The sequence below is a fragment of the Strix uralensis genome, chromosome 11 (genome assembly GCF_047716275.1).
Source record: "Strix uralensis isolate ZFMK-TIS-50842 chromosome 11, bStrUra1, whole genome shotgun sequence".
Taxonomy (NCBI): Eukaryota; Metazoa; Chordata; class Aves; order Strigiformes; family Strigidae; genus Strix; species Strix uralensis.
The window spans coordinates 13,686,096-13,708,625 of record NC_133982.1 but is presented as its reverse complement, the minus strand read 5'-3'; the positions used below and the strand labels follow the sequence as shown (position 1 = coordinate 13,708,625).

Sequence of the window (22,530 nt, the reverse complement as noted above, 5' to 3'; positions counted from 1 at the left end):
CTCTTGCATGGCTTTAAATAAAAGTATGTTACAGTGGCATAAGTAAAGAAAGAAACAGAAGGACAAGTTCTTACTTGTGGCCAAGTTCATGTGCAATTGTAAATGCCAGATTGAGACCATTGTCTTCAGCAAGAACACACTTCCTCTTAGCACTGCAGACACCTCCCAGGTAAGCAATTCCTGTAACAGAAACACAGAGAACGTTCCTATCAGAATCTCTGAAACAGCTCATTCACTCAAAACATACAGCAGTAACTCAACCAAAACGATAAAAAATGCACCCAGCATGAAAAATATTAGAGCAGTTTGCAGACAAAATCATCTGAGTATTTTGTTCATCGTCCTGTTGGAAAATCAGTCTAGAATTTTGTCAGACAGGAAACAAGCTAAACACACTCACCTTCACTGCTTTCATTGGAAAATATATTTCACTGTCTCAAAAAATTAATCTAAGCTTGTCTATTAATGCCCTCTACTACAATGTTAGAAGATGCAGTGAAGTAGCCTTAAGCATTTAAATGGAGTTCTCCCAGTTTTCAGAATAAAGTTGGGGAGAAGGAATAAAACAATAAAAGCAGAGACTCTCTGAAAAGACCTTACATTTTCCCTTATTTTCCTGCTTTAAGAAAGCAAGAGTGGCAGAGTCAGAAAAGCTGGCAAACTCCTGATGGTGAGTCACAAAGCCAATGTAGGTGGCAGAAGTCTTCTATGACTTAGTGGAATTTAGGATTTGATCCCATGGACATTTGCAGAGTACTCTCCAGGCCTGTTTGTGTGGGCACTAAAAGTGGTTGTAGGCTGAACTCAAAAAGGAATTCAGAAGTTATGGCATGAAACTTCTGCTATGGGAATACAATAGTTCTCATATGCCCTTCCTGCATCCAGACTGTCCCTCGCAGAAAGTGCCATTGTACTTGGAAATGCTATGATGGCATCACAGGCCACGCACAGGACAATTTGCTGATGAGATTTTGTTTCATCTGCCACCTGGAAACTGCAGTTAAGCCATTGGGAGTTATGCACAAAGGTTAAAGACAGAGCCTAAGGATGTCTCTATTTATACAAATCCTCCACTGCTAAAGGAGCACCTCTCAAAAGCCACACAAATGGTTCAAGTGCACACACAAAACAAGATTTCCAGATAGCATGCAGTAACCTAAAGGTGGAGTTCATCCCATCGTTTCACATGTCCTTCTGCCATGCTGGAAGAAGGGGAAGTGTTAAGACCTTCCACAAATGCATTTCAATTTTTTTCACAGCATATACATTTGCTTATATTTAACAAGAAATTTATTTCCTCACTATAACACTGTTCTCACAGAGGGGCAGCTAGGATCTAAGCTGCCTTTAATGAGTAGACCACAACCATGCAATGGAGACATGATCTCTTTTTTTTTTTTCCTTCTGTCAGAGTTGACAAAACTCTGTTTATCAGGGTGAAAATGGTATAAAACTTTAGACCTGGAAGAAGTCCAGTTCTGCTTTTATTGCCATTTTGGCAACAATATGGACATGGATATTTGTTGTCAGGGGGATTCTGGGTTGAGTGAAGGGATAGGCCTTTTAATTCAGCACTAGCAGCAGAGAGTGAAGACCATGCAGAAATCAGAGACTAACACTTGCCTACTTTAAAAGTGCTAACTGTAGAAGGCCAGATTCATACCACATGCAAAAAATTCAATCAAGATTTAATCTTTTTAAATCAATGACCATAGAAGGCTGGATTTCTGCACTCTTCTAAAACTGACTTACTTTTTACTTGTAGAATAGTCCTAAGGATGTCAAGGAATTGCTCAGGAAGTAATATATTACTTTGAGAAAGAGATTGCAACCTGAGTCCTCACACCTGAGGGCCTAACGAATGGGTCATAGAACAGAATCTCAGCTGTAGGTGTCTGCAGTGTGTCTTGGGCTATGAACATGCTTTTTGTTTCTTTTAAAGATCACAAAACATTTCTGGTTGATTTCTGAAAGGGAAGTAGATATTTCTCCTGATTTATATCTGCTACCATGCACCCTTATGGTGACTTATGAGTAATAACACCCTCACCAATAACAGTCTTTTGCTTCAAACTCTACTTTGGATCAGCAATTTCTGGGAATACTTTTGGCAGAAGGAAAAAACTGTTTGGGAAAATGTTAGTTTATTGTAAAACCCATAGCAGAAGGTCTGAGATTAAGAGGAACTGCCAGATTTTGGTTAAAGGGAAGCAAAAATTGAGTGTTTGAGTCACAGCAGCTAGAGATGAAAAGGAACAATTAGGGGACACAGCCAACCCTCTGCTTCTTTTGATTTGTGTCTTTGTGCATTTTTAAGTTTTTGAATCCTCTCCCAGCATGCATACATGAAACAGGGTACTTGCGAGGAAGGATGCTTCATGCCAAATTGCTAATCCACTCCATAGTTGCCTCTCCACTGGAGCACACTGTGTTGTCACAGGAGACAAAACTGTGATGGCCCATCAGCTGCTGGTAATCCAGATCCCCCGCCACCAGAGAGGACAACTAGTGAGGGCTGTTAAGTTGCCCTTCACTCATTAGCTTGCCCAGCCCAGGCTCTTCCCACAATGGTGGGCTATGACCCTGGAGCACAACCACCATCTACGCAAAAGTTGCTCCTGGAGATCTTTCTGCCTTTTGGGGATGAGCAAACATAGTTCTGTAATAAACTGACCTAGCTCAGCTGAAGTACCCTTTTACTGAAGGGGGAGGGATATTTTTGTTACCTTTCAGAAGTTTTAGGTACAGCTAACAGCAATGATCAGAGCAGGATTCTTACTGAAAATGTTTTATTCCTACCACTAAACCTGATTTTTCTGCCTTTATCTTCCATTTAACCAGTGCCAATATATATCTCAATTCTATCCAACACACGAGGTTTTAACTGAGAAGCAACAAAACAGTATTGCATCTCAAGCTCAGTGGTCAATCGAGCAAGCCAGTTTAGCTTGAAATGATTCATACTAATTTCCTTCTGATAAATTTCACAAAATGAGGCTGAGTCAATGTTTGCTGTCACTTGGAGATGGAAGGGCACAATATTGCCATGTTTGGGAGATATAGCAATACAGTCTAGAGTTCTGTCAATATATTAAGAGAGGTTAAATATCAATTACAATGTCAAATACATTACCTCAAATGGTGATTCTTCTGAAGTCTTTGTTTAGTGGTTCTAAACCCCACTGAAACTGGCAATAATGCTGCTCTGTGCTAAAAACCTCATTATTCAAAGGTAGAAAACTAATGATTAAGGACTTGTACATCCATCAGTGGCTAAAAAAGAAGTGACTGTGGCTCAGTTACAGACTCTTAGTCACTTTATTTTTATTAGTTATTTTCAATGCTTAATGTGAATCCTGTGTGGCCATTTTATAACATTTGCAATGACCAATTTAAAAATGTAGACATCTAAAATTAGTTTATTATTACAATTATTAAAGACTTCTGTTGAAGTGGAGCCCAGGGATCAGACAATATAGGAACAGAAGTGGATTGGGCAGGGAAACTCATAATCCTAGAAGGGCAGACAGCAGAAACCTTTGCAGTACATGAAATGAACTCAGTAAGAAGTCCAAGCTCATGAATTGCTGAGTGCTTATTAATAAGAGTCATTCTGGACAGCAAGCCAGTTATAACAAATTGTTATAGCATTTTAAGCCTGAAAAAGCTTGCCTCAAAAATGTTTTTGAAATATATATTTTCTATCAAACTATTTCCTAAGACTATAATTTCCTTTTGGACCAACACATTTTACCATTCTTTCATTAGAACATAAATAGCAAATATGCTATTGATCTGCAAACGTAACACAGTTCTTTGGTAAATATATCTGAGCCATTAAGATAAATTCAACTTTTTTGTAACCCAATACAATAATCCATATAATTGATACGCAGAGAAAAATACACCTTTAACCAACAATGATAGTAGTACAATGCCTTGGTAGCTGCATTAATATGATTTATTTTCTTCCTTGGGATGAATGGAAACTGCTGTTTGCTTCTTAAAAATCCAGATTTTTATCTGAGCCTTTCAAGTCTGCAGAACTGGAACAGAAACTTCATGAATTCAGACATGTTTGTGAAAATCCTGGCATGCTGTGGTTCTACCAGGCTGGGAATAATATAAGAGGTACTTCTCTTATTTGGTAGTATTGCTTCTGGCCCTGTTTGGGAGACAGGTGTGTGAAATGAAAAATAGGAAAGAAGTTGAACTGTTTTTTTTTTTTTTTTTAGTTTGGTTTTGTTTTGTTTTTTAAAACCCCACACTTCTCTTGTGCTCATGCAAATACACAGACAGTGGCTTTCTTCAGGGACAGAAAAAGTCCTTATCTTTCCAGATACACTGCTAACTGCCAGCAATTACCACAAATCTATTTTTAATATCAAAAAAGGTCGAGCAGGAGCATCAGTGGTAGAGGGAAAGGAAAGCCAATTACTATTTTTACTATTACCAAGTGTGAGGGTTTTTTCCTTTCTCTCATGAGAAATTGCATAATAACAGTCCATAACTTCTGTGCTTGGGTTTGAACACGCAAAGCTATCTACACTTCCACAGCAAACCTTAGGACACAGGCAACTGTGTAAACTCAGATTTATCCAAAAAGTTGTCATACATAAACAGTTTGCAGCTGTTGGCCTTTCTGCCAGCTAATGAGCCCTCTACTAGCAATATCTCTAAGGGAATGATTACATTTATCCTACCAGCTCAGCTAGGCATTAGGATATTACATACTTGCCACAGTGATAGCCAAAGCTGGAAGAAGACAAGTTCTGGTGTGTGGATTCACATTTCATCCTATTTGAAACACCCAGGGCTTCCTTCTGATGACTGTGGAATATTCACTCAGCAAGTGGTTTGTCCAGGTACTCCAGCTTTCAACTCTCTAATGTCTTGTTTTCATTGCACTCCTAATACTTTAATCTCTTCTTTTGCCAGCCACCTCTGGATACAGAACTTTTACTTGATTAAAACTTGGCTAGCTTTCCTCTTCTCAATGTATTTGCTGTTGGGAAGGGAGCCAAACTTGAAGTCCTGAAGTCTGCTTGGCACAGATGGAGACTCACTGCATATCCACATGCACAGAGCAAACCTCCCATTCCCCACCATTACTAGTTTGGTGTTGAGCTGATGTTTTTCTCATCCTCCTACGATTTTCAATTTGTGCAGCTCATACATTGCCATCAATTACACTCCTGTAGCTTCTCTTAACATCCTACACAAGTAAAATCAGGAAACTCTAGACGTGATTCACGCTCTGCCTTTCCGTTCAATGGCAATGATGTTTGACAGAGATGCCCTGCCTGTATTTACACATCAAGTCAGTCACCAAGGGAATCTTTCAGTGCTTATGATACTTAAAACTGAAAAATACTTTTCCTTTCTATAAAGCCTACATATAAAAGGTCCCAAAATTTAAAAAAAACATTAAAGAATTACCCATTAAACTGCCTCCAAGATAGGTAATAACGCAATCCCTGTTCTACAGCTGAATAAACAGAGGTCCCAAGAAGTCAGTAGTATCCAGGTGAAAAAGAACAGTATCCATGGAAGGACCCTCTCCAGCATACACAACACAGAGAGGTTGAGATTGTTACCATCACTGTCCTACTGAGCCTCCAGTTCCAAGTTTGGTTTACAGGGATCATCCAGAAGAAGCTAACATGGTGAGCTGTTCCTTCTTTTTATGAGAATGTGCTAATTCAAAGCCAGACATGCAATTTTAGTGGCACAGATTAATTTGGCTTAATGCTGGATAGTCATCTAGATGCCAATTTCTGTTAATCTTGCAGTAACAACATGGTTTCCATTAGAGTTTAATATTCACGTATGGAAACTGTTTTCCTTTGCAATAATTCTCATTGTCACTGTATTTAATGAAAACCACGCTGGAAACAATACACTCATTATGAATCACAAGTACAGGAATTATAGTACAACCATCCAATGCACGAGAGACAGCTACAGTCAGGTACGAAAACAAGTTAACAATCACACCAAGTGCTGTATCCAGCGCAAGTCACAATATTTTGAACTCTTTTGAAGTATTTGTATAGGAAGAGCCTCTGATGCCACGAACCATTTATGGAACAGGCTCCCAGGCACTTCAAGGAGTCAGCCACAGCCTATTTCAAATAAGCCTTCCCATAAGTATGCCTTTACCCTTAAAGGGAATGTGAAATAGGAAATAAGCTCCATTGCTGTGTGCCTGAGAAAGAAATCTACACTGACAACAGGGACACCATTTTTCCTCCACATTTAAAGGACAGAGAGTATAACCCACTGTCTGTCTCATTCTGCTGGTGCCACACAAGAGACAAAAATGAGCCCAGGGAAGAAATCAGTTCACAATTCACTTGACCTTGTTGAGTGGCAGAACATCCACTCCCTCCTGAGGGCTTAAATTCCCTCCAAGGTGGGAGATGGATGAACCATATGAAGGAAACAAGGCAACACGGGTCTGGTCCAAATACAACCGTCTATGCAGGACTGGGTAGGCACTCAGGTATCAAGAGAATAGTCAAAGTCCTCAAAAAGTTTGTAATTCTGCAGAAGTTAAGCTAGAATACCATCCAGGCAGGTGTATCATGTATACAACTCCCCTACTTTTAGCTGGTGTTGGAAAGTAGTGGAAGTAGTTTCTAGCACCAATTTTTTTGAGCATTGGTAAGCCCATGTCATTTCTGCAGGCAAAGATGATCTGGATTCCTGAGAAACCCAAAAAACCTCTAAGGGCATGTGAGGTTCACTCCTCTGACTCTACAGCACACATTTGTTTTCATACAAGGTTTTCAAGCTGGTATCCAAGTCCCCATATATACTCCTCCTTGCCTCACTAAAAAACTGGCAAGTACTACACCAGCCTTACAGAAAAGCGAGCTAAGACACAGTGTTCAAGTAACTGGTAAGATCACACAAGAAGCCACCACTACTTCTGAGTACACACATCAGACCCTGACTTTCTGTGCTTAGCCAACTCGGTGCAAATGTGCCCACCATCACAGAATCCTCTTCTTCCTTTGGAGAATCTACCTTATCCCAAATTTCAACGTGACCTTTATAAAACTCTGCTCCTTGCCTCCAAACCAGCACGACCTGCAGAGATTCAGCATGCTTTCCCAGAACTCAGTGTACTCTGTGGCTGGACACCTCCCCTACGGGACCGACTGTTGTCCTGTAGTGCCCAATAAAAGCTGTTCTTCCTTGTAACTCTGAAAACACTGTCACTTCCAGTATATACAACAGCTGTCAGAATCCCAAAAATCCAGCAAGAAAAATAAATAGCTGAAACACAAAGCGTAGTTACTTTCTGAATCTCTTGATTTTCATTACACACACCCTGAAAGACTAACAAATAAAGTCTCTCCCTGATATTCACAACACTAGCTGTGATGTTGCTGGAGCTGATAATGTAACACTCCTCAGAACACAAGGTCCTAATAGCACAAATGAATGAAATACACAATACCTTTTATAGGGGATACTTTCCTGATTTCTGGGAATATTTAAAGATACTTGGTACTGAAATACTGCTACAGCACCCAAGGGTCTAGCAACTGGCCCTGAATAACATTTCACAAGATCAGGACTAATTATGAGAGCCAGATTCAACCATGTGCCTTAGTCTTTGTGAAGTGACTGCGATTCACACAGATACACACAAATCTTAGCCATGGCACCACTGAAGCTCAACAGAACTTCTCAGTGACTCTTTCAGCCCACACTGAACTGTGCAGGAATGCGCTGCCCCCATTTTCAAACAGCTTAGCTGTTATCTAACCAGGGTTTGTCAGTGCAAGTTGCCCTACTCTATACCTTTCCGATAAAAAGGCCTTTGTGAGGCCAGAGCTCTTCATATCTGTAAACCTGCAAAGGCGGCAAGATCCTGCAAATCATTAGAGCTTAAAGGAGCGCTTTTGCTATCTTCTTTTTCTCTTTGTTTAATTACCCTGCAGGACAGCAATTAATGGAACATGTGGAATCCCTTCCCCAGCATGGCCAACTCTCAGCTTTAGCTTTCAGTTTTTCTGCGGGGCTTTTATGTTTCCTGGGAACCCTCCTGTGGTTTTCTAAGTTTAATGGATGAATCATTTATCTGCTCCTTTGCTAACTTGCCCACACACAGACAGACCCCAAGATGTCAAGAGCCTTATTTTAATGCTACTTGCATTGGATTTACACTGTGCTAATTCACTGATTTAAGCAGAGCCTCTTCCAGTATACAAGGGGCTGCCCAGACAGTTGAAAAGCCCTAGAGATCGAGACCTCTCATGACTTTAGGGATAATTGTCCTCACCCAAGCTAGTAAAAGGTCGCTTCAGATACCAAATGCAATGAGATGAAGAGAGCCCACAGATGTTCTAACAGCTTTTTGGCCTAGAACAGGCTTTAATCAAGGCCCACAAAAACATGCCAGACAGGCTATTAACACTGCCAGCAAAGAGCAGACAACATTTGGAAACCCTCAGAGGTTTGGCATGGGCATCTCTGAAAACCACATTCAGTTCCAATGCCATTCAACAAGGATTTGTGACCACAAGCATAAATATTCACCACACTGACCATACCTGAGGAGAGGTATGGCATTCACAGTAATTTAAAGAAAGCTGGAAATAAGTATACTGTTAGCCTCATAGAGCAGATATCCATCAGGAATGCTGTGGGTATCACTGATCTTGCCTTGTAGCAAGAGACTGCATTAAAAGACCACCTGAAGTTCTTTCTAGCCCTAATTTTCTAAGCTGTTTTGATAAAGCACTAGGATCTAAGACCTCTGCAAAGGAGATAAAAAGCAATACCCTGTTTACTTGACATCTGCTCTTTGTTCAGCATGACATCTTCTATGCCATTAACATGGCTCCTCCCTTTCAGCAAACCATTGCTTCCCTAGATGACAGCACATTAATAAATCCTCTCTGTCTAACGTGACATGAGGAGTGGCTTAATTAACTGGAGCAGAGGAAGCAGGATATCATCTACATGTTTACTCTACTTTGATATGCTAACAGCCACATTCCAGAGAGCTTCTCCTGCACACTCCCCAGTGACAGGAGCCCAGGCTGCTGCTGAATGCAGATCTCAAATGGGCAAAACCACAGTTCCTTTCTGCATTCCTGTTTCTCTAGCTAAATATGAAGTTTGGGATATTTAGTCCAAATCAAACCACTATTCCCAAATGTAGATTCCCAAATGCCAGCTAATTCACCATCTGATTACAGACATTACACAGTGCTGAAAGTCTTCATGCTTACACATATGCATGGAAATACATGGACTTAATTACTCAAAGCGAGATAAATTAAACAGCTGTATTACTGTTAAGAGGAAAGGCAGAGGAAGAGCTAGCTAGGCGGATCTGAGAGGAGGATTCCAGTTGGGGAGGGACTGATGGACTGGATGAGTGAACACATAGTGCTGGGAAGTATACAGAAGCCTGGCATAACTCAAATTTAGTGAACAAGGGAGAAAGATGGGAAGAGATTAGGGAATGAGAAGAGATGGGGACAGAAGTGTAGCAAATGGAGATAGTATGGGTTTTCCAGAAGTCTTCAAGAAAATGACTTTGATCTCTTAAGCAGCAGGGAGTCACTTCTGTGGGAGGCAGAGGTCAAGGAGGGCAGGAGATAAGATCAGAAAGGAAGATGAGGTCTCTGAGAACTTCTGTGTGTACTTACTGTTGGAGAAAAATGGATCTACAGCCCTGGCTCATATGTCTCTGGCATTATGGGTTCACTTGAGGAAAGGGAGAAGCTGGACTGCAACAAGCCCTGATAAGGACATGAAAGTATTCAGGCAGGGAGGCCTGTGCCTTAGTGTGGGCAGAAAAAATGGCACTTAGTGTAAGGAAAGAACAGCTGTTAGAACTGGTATAGAAACAAGTGGGATACAAACTATTGAAAGAAAAAGAGACAGGCATAGGGGACAAGGTTGCTCAAGGGTATCTTACACCAAAAAAGGAATCAGATCCAGCTGAAGTCAGAAGAGATCTGATGCTTTTGAAAGACTGCAGGAACATGTGACTGTGAACTCAAAGAAAACATCACCAACTGTGAAACCAAACTGTATATCAGGATTTGGATCCCGGCCTTTGAAAGTCACCTCTGCCTGGGGCTCAAAGGCATTTGGATTTGAATGTCTTCTGTTGGCCTCATTTTGTTAAGTGGATGTAGATTGCATTGCCGAGATTAACCTGCTGGTCCTTTCTACAAACTGTTGCAGGATTAAGCAGGATCTTCCCTTCTCACATGCATGCAAATATTGGCATGATAATATGCAAAAGACAGGCAACCTACCAAGGCAACACAGAGGATGCAGCACTGGATTCAGGGTTTGTGGAGCTGTGTGAATAACTGTCTTTCACTTCAATGGCTAAAGCAGAGAAACATGGGATAGAAATGAATCCACATTTCTTACCTGCTGGATGGCTTGACAAGAGAAGAGTTTCACCTTCTCTAAACAGCCCTCCTTTCTCAGATATTATTAAAAATCAAATTTATTTCAACATTTCAGTATTTTTATTTTGACCTGTCCTATTTGGTGGAATAGGCTTGAACTCAAGAATTGCTTCAGTGTCCCCTAAGATGCATCTTTCAAGAAATAAGTAACTCACCAAAAGACAAAAAAATAACAGCTCTGCAATCAGAAAGGAAAGTGCTCGAGGGCTACTGTGTCCCATGCTCACCACTCTGCCACATGCCTATGTTAGTCTGCTAACACCCATCCTGTTCTCGGGATGGGTTGCCATCTGAAGGTCATAATCTTCCAAGAAATGGAAAAGCAATACTGCCATTGTCTGCAAAAGCTGCAGCTTTGCAAACTGTGTAGGGTTCCAAAACCAGCTTTGAGGCTATTTTCATCTTGCTTTTTCAGATGACTTCTGTGACTTCCAGTTTTGAATTTGTCAATTTGTCCCTGCAACTCATCTGAGCCATCTGCTTCAACAGAGGGCTGGAGTTCAGAGAGAATGAAGGGGAATGAAGGAAAAGATCAAATCAGAGCTTTTAATGAGACTGCTAAACAAAGAGGAACATGGAATTCAGCAGCAGGGATCCTGGAGCCTTCAAATTCCTCAGTATCTCCCTTCCAGAATGAAGAGACAAGGTCAGACTTGGCAATAAATCAGAAAAAATATTTGGAGTCTCTGTACCAAACAGCATCTGCTTTAAGAGCTAACAGTCAGGGTCCAGCATTCAGTTCCAGTTTTTCTCTCTCGTAATTGCAAACACTAAGAAACTCATGAAGCTATTCAAATAAATTAAAAGATTCTTTTAACAGTTTCAAGAGCTTTACTGAGCCATGCCTATCTTAGCCTGCTGTGGTGTTGGTCGGGGGTGGGTTCATGAGCAAGGATCAGTCCTGCAACCGTTACACAACATTCAGCAGTGCATAATGAACAATGTTTCAGTGTCTGGAGAGTTTCAACACAGTCTGCTGAACGGGACAGTTTTGGAGATGGCTGAACACCTGTGCTGCTGATGAATGGCATTCTTCCACGGCTCTCAATTAAATTCTTTCCATGTTCTTAAAGAATGACTAAGCAATTGTTACTCTCAAAAAGTGAATGAATCTATACTTTTGAAACATGTTAATATTTAAAGTGTATTTTATTTTCAGGCGCTGTATGCGTGTCAAGCTGTTCTCTTGGCAAAATAAGAGCAGCTCAGGCAACTAGCAGAGCAGGCCAGCAGAACGGGATGATTCACAGTAATCAAACTTTGAACAGATGCTTTTCCAAATTGCTTCTGTGATACTTCTCAATTACAGCTCCTACATCCTGACTTACAGGGCTGTCTAAACTCCTAGCTTCACTTTGTCAAGCTGCCAGCCAACACACGCACTGATAAATTTATTTAGCAATTCTTGGTTCAGCCCTTCTGTTTTAATTCTTTGCTGAGTGCTGATTTAACCTCACAGCCTGCCCGACTTGAGAAAACTGACAAACCTGGGGTTTGTGCCTGATAATGTTAATAGAGTTGAGCTACTCTGTTGAAGTCAGAACTTGGGTTGAAAAGCTTGTATCATGCAAGAGAACGAAGCTGGTCCCTAATACCTCACAGCACTGGCTACTACCTCTGCTGCCAGGAGTAGGGAGTGAAAATGATCCTTCCACGTTGGCGGGCAGGAAGAGGAGACTAAGGCATGCCATGGCTCTGCTTCTCTCCTCACGCAGTACCACAGGCAGCACATTTGTTCTGGCAGAGCGTGACAGTATGGTGGAAGGGGAGGTGACAAAAAAAAAAACCCAACAATTAATGGCTTAATTTTCTACACATTTTCACTTCCACTTGGGGTTTCTGATGTAAATGTGGGTGATGCAATCTTTTCCTCAATGGCAGCATCAAAGGGAGAGGGGCTTTCTCCTCGACTCAATTTCCTAGTTTTCAGAAAACTTCCAAAAGTTTAGTATTTCTAAGAAACATATCCTCTAATTTGACTCAAATTGGCCAATGGGTTAAAAAGCTACTAGGGAAAGACTGTCATTGGGGTAAACAGACATAAGCACAAAGCACACATGCCAAATCAGGTTAAAATGACTATTAACCTAAAGGGCCCTCCTCTGGGTTCCCAAACAGAGCTGTTCCAACATCCACTCCACAGGACGGGAAGGACCTGCGTGGTACTTTACACAGACATAAACACATCACAGCACCAGCATGACAGAAAACAAGTAATGGTTAATTTCAGAGGTAACATAGCTGGAGATATTTTTAATATGTTCTGAATCTACTTTCTTTAGTACCTCTTTCTCTAAATTACTCAAAAATAAAGTGTCACCTTTAAAAGTAACCCAAGTTAGAGAGAAATTTTCACCAAGAAAAAGAGCAGCATGAGCTTTTCTCACACTTAATAAAAAGAAATCTCTCATGTGCAAACTCAAGCTCCTGTGAAAGAAAACACAAATTTGGATGAATACCACTGAGCTCCTTGCGATGACTGACAGCAGCCAGAAAAGTCCCTGGTGCCTCACAGACACAAGTCAAGGCACAATCCCAGTCCCGAGGCCTTTATAGACTGAATTCAGAAATGACAGCACGTGAGGCTCACAGGGGGACTGCACCTGCAGGCAGCACTAAAGAACTTACTGTCACAGTATCCTGCAGAAGCCAGTGGGACATTTTGATGCACGTGTGTTCATGTTATTGCTCTAGGTCTTTGTGCTCAAGTGTCAGGACCAACAAGGGGAGAACTGCCTCTTCCAGTCTCACGTGCCTCTAAATAAAACACCCCTGGGAAGTGCAGAAGCTCCTATATACTTGTATGCTGCCTGCGTGACATTTTCAGGTCTGAATCCAATCTGTGTGTCCCGATTGAAAACTACATGCTGAGTGTGCACCCTGGATTGTAGGGGTTTTCTCAGCTGTCAAGCCCCACTCAGTAAGTGGCTCATGGAGAGAATCTGCAACGGTAACAGCTGGCCTTTCCAGCTACGTAGCTAGGATATTTTTGTACAAGCCTGCTTCGGTGCCCAGTGGCAGTAGCCTCCTGTCAGCTGCCATGTAATGAGACGCATTTCCCAACAAAGCTACCTGATTAATGATAGCATAAACCGCTTCATGGCAAAGTCAGAGAACATTATGGAAGAAGGAAGTGAGACACAGGGAGGAAGAGAGACAAAACTGAATGATAATTACATTATCAGACTCTCATGAGGCAACTGACATCTCTGAAAGACAACTACAAAGCTTAGGACTTCAATAGTCCTAAGCAATATTTTCGTGTTGCAGGATCCAAGGCCCAGGTTCAGGAAAGCATCTCTACTTCAGATGCTGCTTAAGTATGTGTCCAGATACAGAAGGTCAGGCAAGAATCACAGGGAAAACCATCTGGAAGGACAGAGCAACTCCAGTGAACAATGTTGCTTTTCTGAAGTCCAAGTCAACGGACATTTGTAAGAGGTCATCAAAGGGATTAGAAGGAGCACCAGCACTTCCCCAGAACTGTTCAGGAGTCAAGACATAGGGTGAGAGAGGTGTAGTCAGGAATTTCATCCGTACTTGGACCCAGACAAGACCAACAGGGAGGTAGTACTTTCTCTCTGACCAACAGACATAGCTAGAAAACCAAACAAATTAGGGCATAGAAGATAGGAAACATAAGTCTACAGGTTTCTTAAACAGAGATAAAAAATATAAATTTGAGTTAGAAATATAAATTCAATGTTTTACTTTTCTCTCATTTCAAGAACAACAAAGTCTGGTTAGACTGATGGACTCATTTTAGAGCATCAGTTTAACTCTCCAATAAATAAAAACATCCACACAGAGTTTCCTAACTTACTGGCCAGTTTTCTTATAAATAACTGCAGTGTTTACTCTGTTTGTCTACTACAGCACAAATATTGCTGTACATGCTAGAGCCTGATGGATGACATTATTAAAACCAACAAGTAGATCCTCAGCAGAACATTAATGTGTACCCAGCAGTCTAATTATGGTCAGGCAGAGCCTTAATGCAAACAGATCCAGCAAAACAGCTCCACAAAAATGTATGACACAACTACGTAAAACCAACAAATATCTTCAACCTGCTGACTGCTCATGACCACTAACTAAAGTAGAAATACAAGGCTAATTCCAAGCTAAGCAAACACAGAAATCCTTAGCATTCTACAAAACATACTGAAAGAGTACAGAAGGAGAAAGATATTTGATGGGTTGGGTCTAGGATTTTTTTTTATTTTAGTAAGTTCAACATATTTCTATCAGGTAATCTAAAAGTTAAAAAGACTTGTCAGACTAATTCAGACAAACACCTTGCAGATTATAGGATTCTGAACCTGAAATTTAAAAGTGTATATAGCAGAACCCCTGTGTCCAAATAAAATCCCAGGGGTTCAAAGGACAGTTTGTATATACACATACATATATATACACACCTCAGTGAGACTTCGGCTAAAATTTCACCATCTCCTACAGTCACCTTCCTGTTAGCAAGAACTTGATAAGGAAACCCCAGTATTTTCTACAAGGAAGACCTGTTCAAATTCAGGTATGTAAAATTCCAAGTACTCTACCACGCATTTAGAGACAGTAATTTTTTTCCAGGATGGGAATTATCCAAAGATGTATACATTCACATAAATGGATATAGAAATGCAAACATATGCGCATGCACAGATATATTTACATATTTTTGCATTGGTCTAACCAGGAAGCAAAAATAAACTAAGAGAGAGATCCAATTTCTCTGTAGTCTGTATCTCAACCCAGAGAATCATTACACCTCTTCAAAAGAAATAATTGCTCAGAGGAAACAGAAAACTAAGTTAAGCCTATCAGAGCCACGGATCACAAATGCCACATTGTATTCACTCAGGGTTAATGAAGATTGGTGTAATTTCCCATGCAATCTGTAAAATAGCTGAAAAACCAAAAGATCCTACAAAATTTAAATCTTTCACTGTATACCAGTGCTGTTGATTATTAATGCCTCCTGCCTCCCTAGAATGTGCAAAAATGCAAAATCTTACTTTTGACCTCATGAGCCTAACCATTTCTCCAGAGACACAAGCCCAGAGGCAACCTTTGTTCCCTGCAGTATCTGACTAAAAATTTGGAATTGGCAGAAATATAATGGATCTTTTATCAGTACTTTTTCCTACTTACTCTTCGGGCTGCTGAAACCAATTATTTCTTATGTTCTACTGCAATGAAACTCCATCATAAGCTTTTAGAAAAAGCTAGGAATGTGAAGCCCACTGCAACTCCCCCTTCTCCTTGTCTGTTCTGGCAGGAAGAGTCTTCAAGAATTCCAACAAGTCACTGAGCCATGATCTTGCTTCCTTTCCTAGAAGTCATGTTGGCTTGCTGTTATCTCTTTTTATCTGTTAGGCCTGTTTCCTCACCTCTATCTGTTTAAACTTTCCCAAGAAATGAGGTTAAAAGAATTCTTCTGGATTTTCTGGACATTAAACAGAGAAATGTGAATGTGCTGATTCAGCAGGCCAATCCTTAGCTGAGCATTGTCTCCACGCCAGATGTTCTAAGGTGAGGCCAAAAGATGACCAAAATTATCCCTAAGACACCAGTTCTGAGCAAATTATGAAGTTACCATCTTACCTTTGGACACAGTCTCTGTGGAGTAAAAGAATCAGCTGGAATGGCTGACATGATTACCGCCTGCTGTCTGCATCACCCCTCACTAGAGTTTGCTGTCAGGCAGCAGCTAAGGCAGGCGCTGCTCCAAAAGGGAAGGGGAGCTGAAGTCGAGCATGATTAAGGGAGGTAGAGGCAGTGGCCTCACTGATGAAGGCACAGTCCCACTGCACCCAAGCAAGGGGAGCAGAAAGGTTCTTAGCAGAGCTTTCTTGAAGTGTTTTCCTCAAAGTTAGACACCTGAACCACTACCTAAGTGGGCCCAAGCAGTGGAATTCCCAGGAGGTCTGGGGGAGCACCCAGGGCCCTGACATTTGCCACCCCCATAACGCAAACGCATCCTGTATCCCCCTGAACTGCCAGGGTTTACAATCCTACACGTTAATACAAAATTATATGGTGCATCAGCTTAGTCTTCTGTAACTGCTTCATCATCTCTTTCAACTTCCTATGTGCTCTCTAAATGTCTTTTCCACTTCTACAAGCAACAGCTACTGAAGGAAGTTTAGCTCCTTGATCACTCATTTTTTATGATCTACCATTTAATAAACCACAGGATTCAGTGTTGACATACAGAATCCTTGTCCAACAGTGAAATGCAAAGGATTAAAAAGCATGCTGAAATATGTTGGATTTTTACTTACATGGCATGATTTTTCAGGTGTAGGGCATTCAGATAAATTTGCATTTAACATTTAAATGCACTTCCACTATGGGCAACAGAGCATTTATACCACTTTTAATAGCCTAGTTGAGACGTCCAAGTAGGTGAAATTTACTTACTTTTTCATATACGACTATAGCAGAAAACAGTCACAGCTGATCAGCTTGGAGTCAGGAAACTATTAAATACAATTATATCACTTATAGTTTGCTGCATTGTAAACATTACTCAAGTGTGGAACAGAACCTCTAAAAATAAGACTGTATTTTTAGATGCTTAAATACGGCTGTGACCACAGATCATGAAGCAGTCACCATATTTAACCCCTCAATTTTGTTGAACAATTGTGAATACAGCGCAAATCTAATTATGAAGTGGGATGGTCCTGTAAAATACTGACTTTGTCAACAAAGTGGAGGCCCTTCTCTCTTAACACATGATGGCAAACCGTTGTCTGTGCATTCTTGGGTCAGCTCAAAATTTCATCACCTCTCCCACAGCACCTGTCATGAACATTTACAGCCATGAAGTGAGCTTGTACTGGATCATAGCTGGAGCACACTTCCTACTTCATTTCCAGCATGCTGGTAAACACAGGGAAGATTTTCAGTGGTGCAAAGTCCTGTTACATGTCCAATTCCTATTTGCATTATGTGTAGCACAATCACAAGTGGAAGGCTTAGAGCTTGTGCTGAGGCAGTGGAAGTGGGAGAATTGTTAAATAAAAACCAACAACATTCCAAGGACTTAAACTGACTTTCAATCTATTGAGTGCATGTGGTGTAGCAAAATCCTTCCAGGACCAGGCACCCTGCAAGATAGGCTAGGTATTGCACTAGGTCATGTTAACAGATGGTTAACCAAAGCTGAAAAAAACCCAAATGAAAATCAGTGCAAATCAAGCTTCCTTCTTTGGGGGGGGGCGAAGTTTTCTGCACACTTCCCAGTGCTGTTTTCTTGGTTATCAGTAGTAAAATCTCATCTCTACATTATTTAAAACTTACTCTCAAAATTGCATTTAGTCTTGGCAACTGCAAGACAAAAGAAATGTAAAAGTACAGTAGGCAACTGTCCTTCATTTCCTTCCTTTACTCTTACATATCCTGTGTGCAACTGGAATGCTTCTATTTGATTATCCAGTGGAGCAAATGCTACAATGAATGCAATCATGCCTTATTACCCTACATGTCTGTAGCCTATTGCACAGCTATGTACAGATGTTTTTACACAGCTTGGTTTTTTAGCTACAGGGTCTATAAAACAATAGAAACTATCTGAAATGTTTTCAAGCCAGCAAAGGATAAAGGCACTGTAAAGCAGTCAACTGGATAAAAGCCATCTATGTCTGACAGGAGGAGAAGAAAAACCTCAGAGGTTTCTCAATTATAAATGCGTCAGCTTTCTTAAACGATATGTGGCTGCAGTCTGCAGCAAACTGACCAGGCTGGAACATGTAAACAGAGGTAAAAATAAAGACCCAGGCAGTGGAAAGAAGAAACACAAACCTCTGGCCTGTTGAAGAGTTGCATCATTATTTTACTGACCTGAAGAACTGGCTGCTGCCCAAAGAAGCTGAGCTTCCAGTGGGAAGGCCTGAGAAGAGGTAGCATTGCCTCCAGCTGAGGAGCCTGGACTGAGACTCAAGAGCTGTGGCTTAGCCCCCAGCCAGCTCTGTCCTTTGGCATATCCCTTCACATCTCTAGGCTTCATTTCCTCACTCAGTACAATGGGGATAACAGTTCTGATCTCTTTGGTAAAGAGCTTTGAATTTTACTGAGAAAAAGCTCTATTTACAAATTCATTTCCTTCTCTCAAGAAATTCTTTTTTACAAATAAAATGAAAAAAACCCCCTCAGTCTATTGTTTAATGGCACAGGTCTATCAGGAAGGCACCGTGAATTAACGGGTAAGGCACTGGGTTGGAAGTCAGGACGTGGAAAATCTGTTCCCTGCTCTTGCATAAGAAACAATGAGCAAACGCTTTTATGACTTCCATGTTCTCCCTGTCCACCTGGTCTGAAGTGTGTCATAGCAGAAAATCCTGCTTTGTGTTGCAGAGAATCTTGGGTTGGCATTTCTAGCACAGACAACAATAGCAAGCAATGGGTTATTTATAGCGTACTGACAGCAGGTTTGACACTGTAGAAAACGAATGTTATTTCTCTTTCCACAGCCTTATATTGTAAGAGAGAAAGGAGGAAGCAGGATGAGCTATGAAAGCAGAAGAGATGATTTGGTTTATGTTCATTCTTGCGAGAATCCCCCAGAGAAACAAATCCTCAGCAAGGGGAAGTGATGGAGCTGGGGTGTGAAGCTGGTGAAGCAGTGCAGAAAGCATGTAAAATCTGCAATTTGCAAGTCTCCATTTACATGGATGAGGCAAGAGACAACAGCAAAAGACAGAAATGGTCTGTCCAGAGAGCTAATATAATGAGATTGTTCTGCTCATGTCTGCCTCAAAGGCTTTTCAGCTTCACACACACAGTAGCACGGAGCAGTTCCAGAGCTTTTCTTGACAGTTGTTTGGCAGTGTGTGCTTAGCTGGACATCAATTAGGCTTCTGCCTTCAGCTTGTCTGTTTGCAAACACAATGACCACTTTCAGAGATAAACAACGGCAATTTCTTTAAATTGTGATTAAATGGTATTTAGCCATAAGCAAAGCCTTTGTTCTCAGGCAGTGTCCCACAAATCATCTCTGATTTAGAAAATAATCAAGGCAGAAAACTGTCTAGGAGATAAAACTGTAATTCAGAAGTATATTCAGGTGAACCAAAAGCATAAGAAACAGAAGAAAAAGAAACATTAAAAAATTATATTTCTGATCGTTTTTTACTCCATGGTAGCAGGAAAATTTACTGAATTGCTTCCGAAGGACACTACCACATAAATTCATTTGGAACTGTTAGTTAAAACAGTAATAACGAGTCCTTTTCCCCACCATGATTGCATGTCAAAGCCCCAGACGTAGGAAGGGGGTGAGGGGTATAAAGATGGGGAAGGAAACATCTTATGCAGGTATCTGCCCTTGAAGCTAGGAGACTGAAATTCCCAGGTGTTTTGTGTACATGTCTATATAATTTCACACAGACATAAATGGCCCTGGAGTGGAATGCAGTACATGTTTGCACCTGTACCAGTCAAACTGCACAATGATTTAACACATAAAGTGAGTTATGACATAGAGCTGAAATGAAAGAATCAAGTCAGAGTATCAGAATAAATATCAACAAACTCATGACAAATATTTTGCCTCATGACATACTCCTTTTAATAAAGGCAACAGAAAGGAGCTTAGTTACACACCAATTTGACATTAGGCTAGGATTTGGTTTGGAGTCCTAGATGCCTGATGAGAAGGTACCATAACACAATTCTTGTAGCCAGTGAGTTTTTTGAAGATATCTTTCATTCAAATAGTAATCAGCACCCACCTTGTACAAGGTGAGATGTGACGGCCTGAAGGATATTTACTCAGAAATACGTTGCCTGGTACAGGAATACTATGATTCCTTTCTACAGCATTTTAGACAGTTGTTCTCTTGCATTTATCAAAACACATTACCAGGAACCATTAATGAAACCATGGGAGATGGTAAAGTTTTCAAGCTAAAATAAGCTTAAATGTCCTCACCAACTTTGGGGTGAGTCACAATAAGGAAGACAAAAGCTCTGCCATAAAGCCTGACTGGAGGGTTTGAGTAAACAACAAGAAAATCAAGATTTAAGATCAGCAAAGTTACACTAACAAACAAAAGCAGGGTGGTAAACTGATGAGAAGATTTTGGACATGCTGCCTTACAGTTGACAAAGACTGTATGTATTTCAGCAAGCCAGCTTAAATATCTATGAGCGTTAATTACCAATACCAGTTTGATGGTGGAGGAAATGAAAGGCCAGGTACAGAGCAGGAAGTGTGTTATTCCTCCCTGCTGACAGTGTTTAGTTCCAAACTATTGAGAACAAGGTAGCTTCCAACATACACCACCACTATAAGGTCTACTGTTTTATCTTGTGGGATGGGAGCTTACTAAGACAGACAGATAAATAATTGGAAAATAAAAGTGCTTGAAACACATTTTGGGGCTACAAAAGGAGAATGATGTATGGAGGAGAAATAATAAGGAACTGCTGGAGGTTTATGAAGAACAAAGTGTAGTAAACGTAGGGAAATTCCATGACCTCAGTGGGCAAGCCATGCGGTTAGCGTGATGGAAGACAGACCATCCAGGCCTCTCCGGGGAGAGCAAGCTCTTGGTGTCCAGGCCCAGCTGAACAAAGAGAAGATGAAGGAACAAAATTGAGCAAGAGCTTCTAAGAGCTCTGAACTACCACCAAAGAGAAATAGACCCTTGGCAAAAAGGCAAGGGAAGGGGGTTGATCATGACAGCAACTGAGGGTTTGTGATACTTCAGAGCTAGGGACTGGAAACACATGGAAGAGGGAATAATGACAAATGTACAGAAAATCTGTCACTAACCCTCCCTCCACTAAATGCTTTAATTTGCTTTAATTACGTAAATTAATTCTTGCCCCCAAGACATGAAACAACAAAGAAGAGATGAAGAAAAAAGTTGAGATAATGAGAAATTCAGGCGATAGCACTCACAGATTAATAAACTTTGAGAACAGAACAGACTGATTGGTCACCTCTTTTCTACAAAAAGACCTTGTAATGGGACCATATAAGCTCTGAACTAAGGACAGTATCTTGTGTTTGGCTACTGTGTCTCTTCCAAAAAGATAGTAATTTTTCAGCCAAGGAGACCAAGAATCCACCACTGCCCTTAGTATATGGAATGAATAAGGGAAACCTAAACAAGACTACTGAGCTGCAAAACAAACCCAAAGGCAAATGAAATTCAAATGCTCTACTTTCTGTAACAATAAAACCAGAAATTAAGTCTCTCTAAAATAGTTATCAGCACTTCACTCAATCAACTACACTGCACACATTTTAAGTTTTCACATAAATCAATGAGAAAGTTGATGTATTTAACAATAAATAAGTCATCTGTTACAAGTGGTGTGCCCAGCTTTTTTATTTTGTTACAGGCTGGATGAAGGGGAATAGATTGTGTATATATGGCCTTTGTTTCTATTTTCTATTTTACTTGTCTTTCCAAAAGCTGACTGGTCAGCTTCACTGTGGTTTCTACTGGGTTTTGTTTTCTAGCCCCCACAGACTATTGTTTCCTTGCAAGGTTTTAAAATATTTCAGTGATTTTGAATGCTCAAATAGCTTAATAGACACATCAACTGATTTTCAGAAAGTACAAAGGACCATCCTCAGGATATCAGGCTTTCCAAAGATGTCTCAGGTACCTCAAACTAACTAGTCTTTCTAGAAAAAACACTCAGCCAGTTTTTTGACAGAGGCCCAGAGAAGGGTTGCATGTCTCAGACAACATATAAGAACAGGACCAGGATCCTGACCCCACTGAAATCACTAATAAAACTCTCACTAAGTCCAGTGTAAGCAGGATTTTCCTCTGGCCTTTAGCTGTGAGCCTGCGAACAGCTGTGCACATGTGAACCAGCCTGGCTGAAGCTGTGTCCCTGAAACAAGAAGGAAAAACACACACAGGACACTGAAGTGAGGAAGAGCAAGGGTTACGGCAGCAGGAATTCCTGATTACTTGAGTGGCTGTGCTCATCCCAGTGCTTCTATTAAAATGTATGCAATCTTATATTACACTCACTTGGCACACAAATTTTTAGTGGGAATTGGAAGAGGAGAGATTACTAGCTGGTGAAAAGAAATTGGAAGGCT

General features: G+C 40.8%; 1 protein-coding gene across 1 annotated transcript in view; it reads right to left on the bottom strand.

The window, feature by feature from the left end:
* Window positions 1-22,530, bottom strand: part of ADAMTS17 (ADAM metallopeptidase with thrombospondin type 1 motif 17) — a 192,710-nt gene that overhangs the window by 118,212 nt on the left and 51,968 nt on the right. Inside the window, exon 8 of the mRNA XM_074880340.1 lies at window positions 75-180. Coding sequence (XP_074736441.1) covers window positions 75-180 — 106 coding nt within the window. The remainder of the gene's footprint in view (window positions 1-74; window positions 181-22,530) is intronic.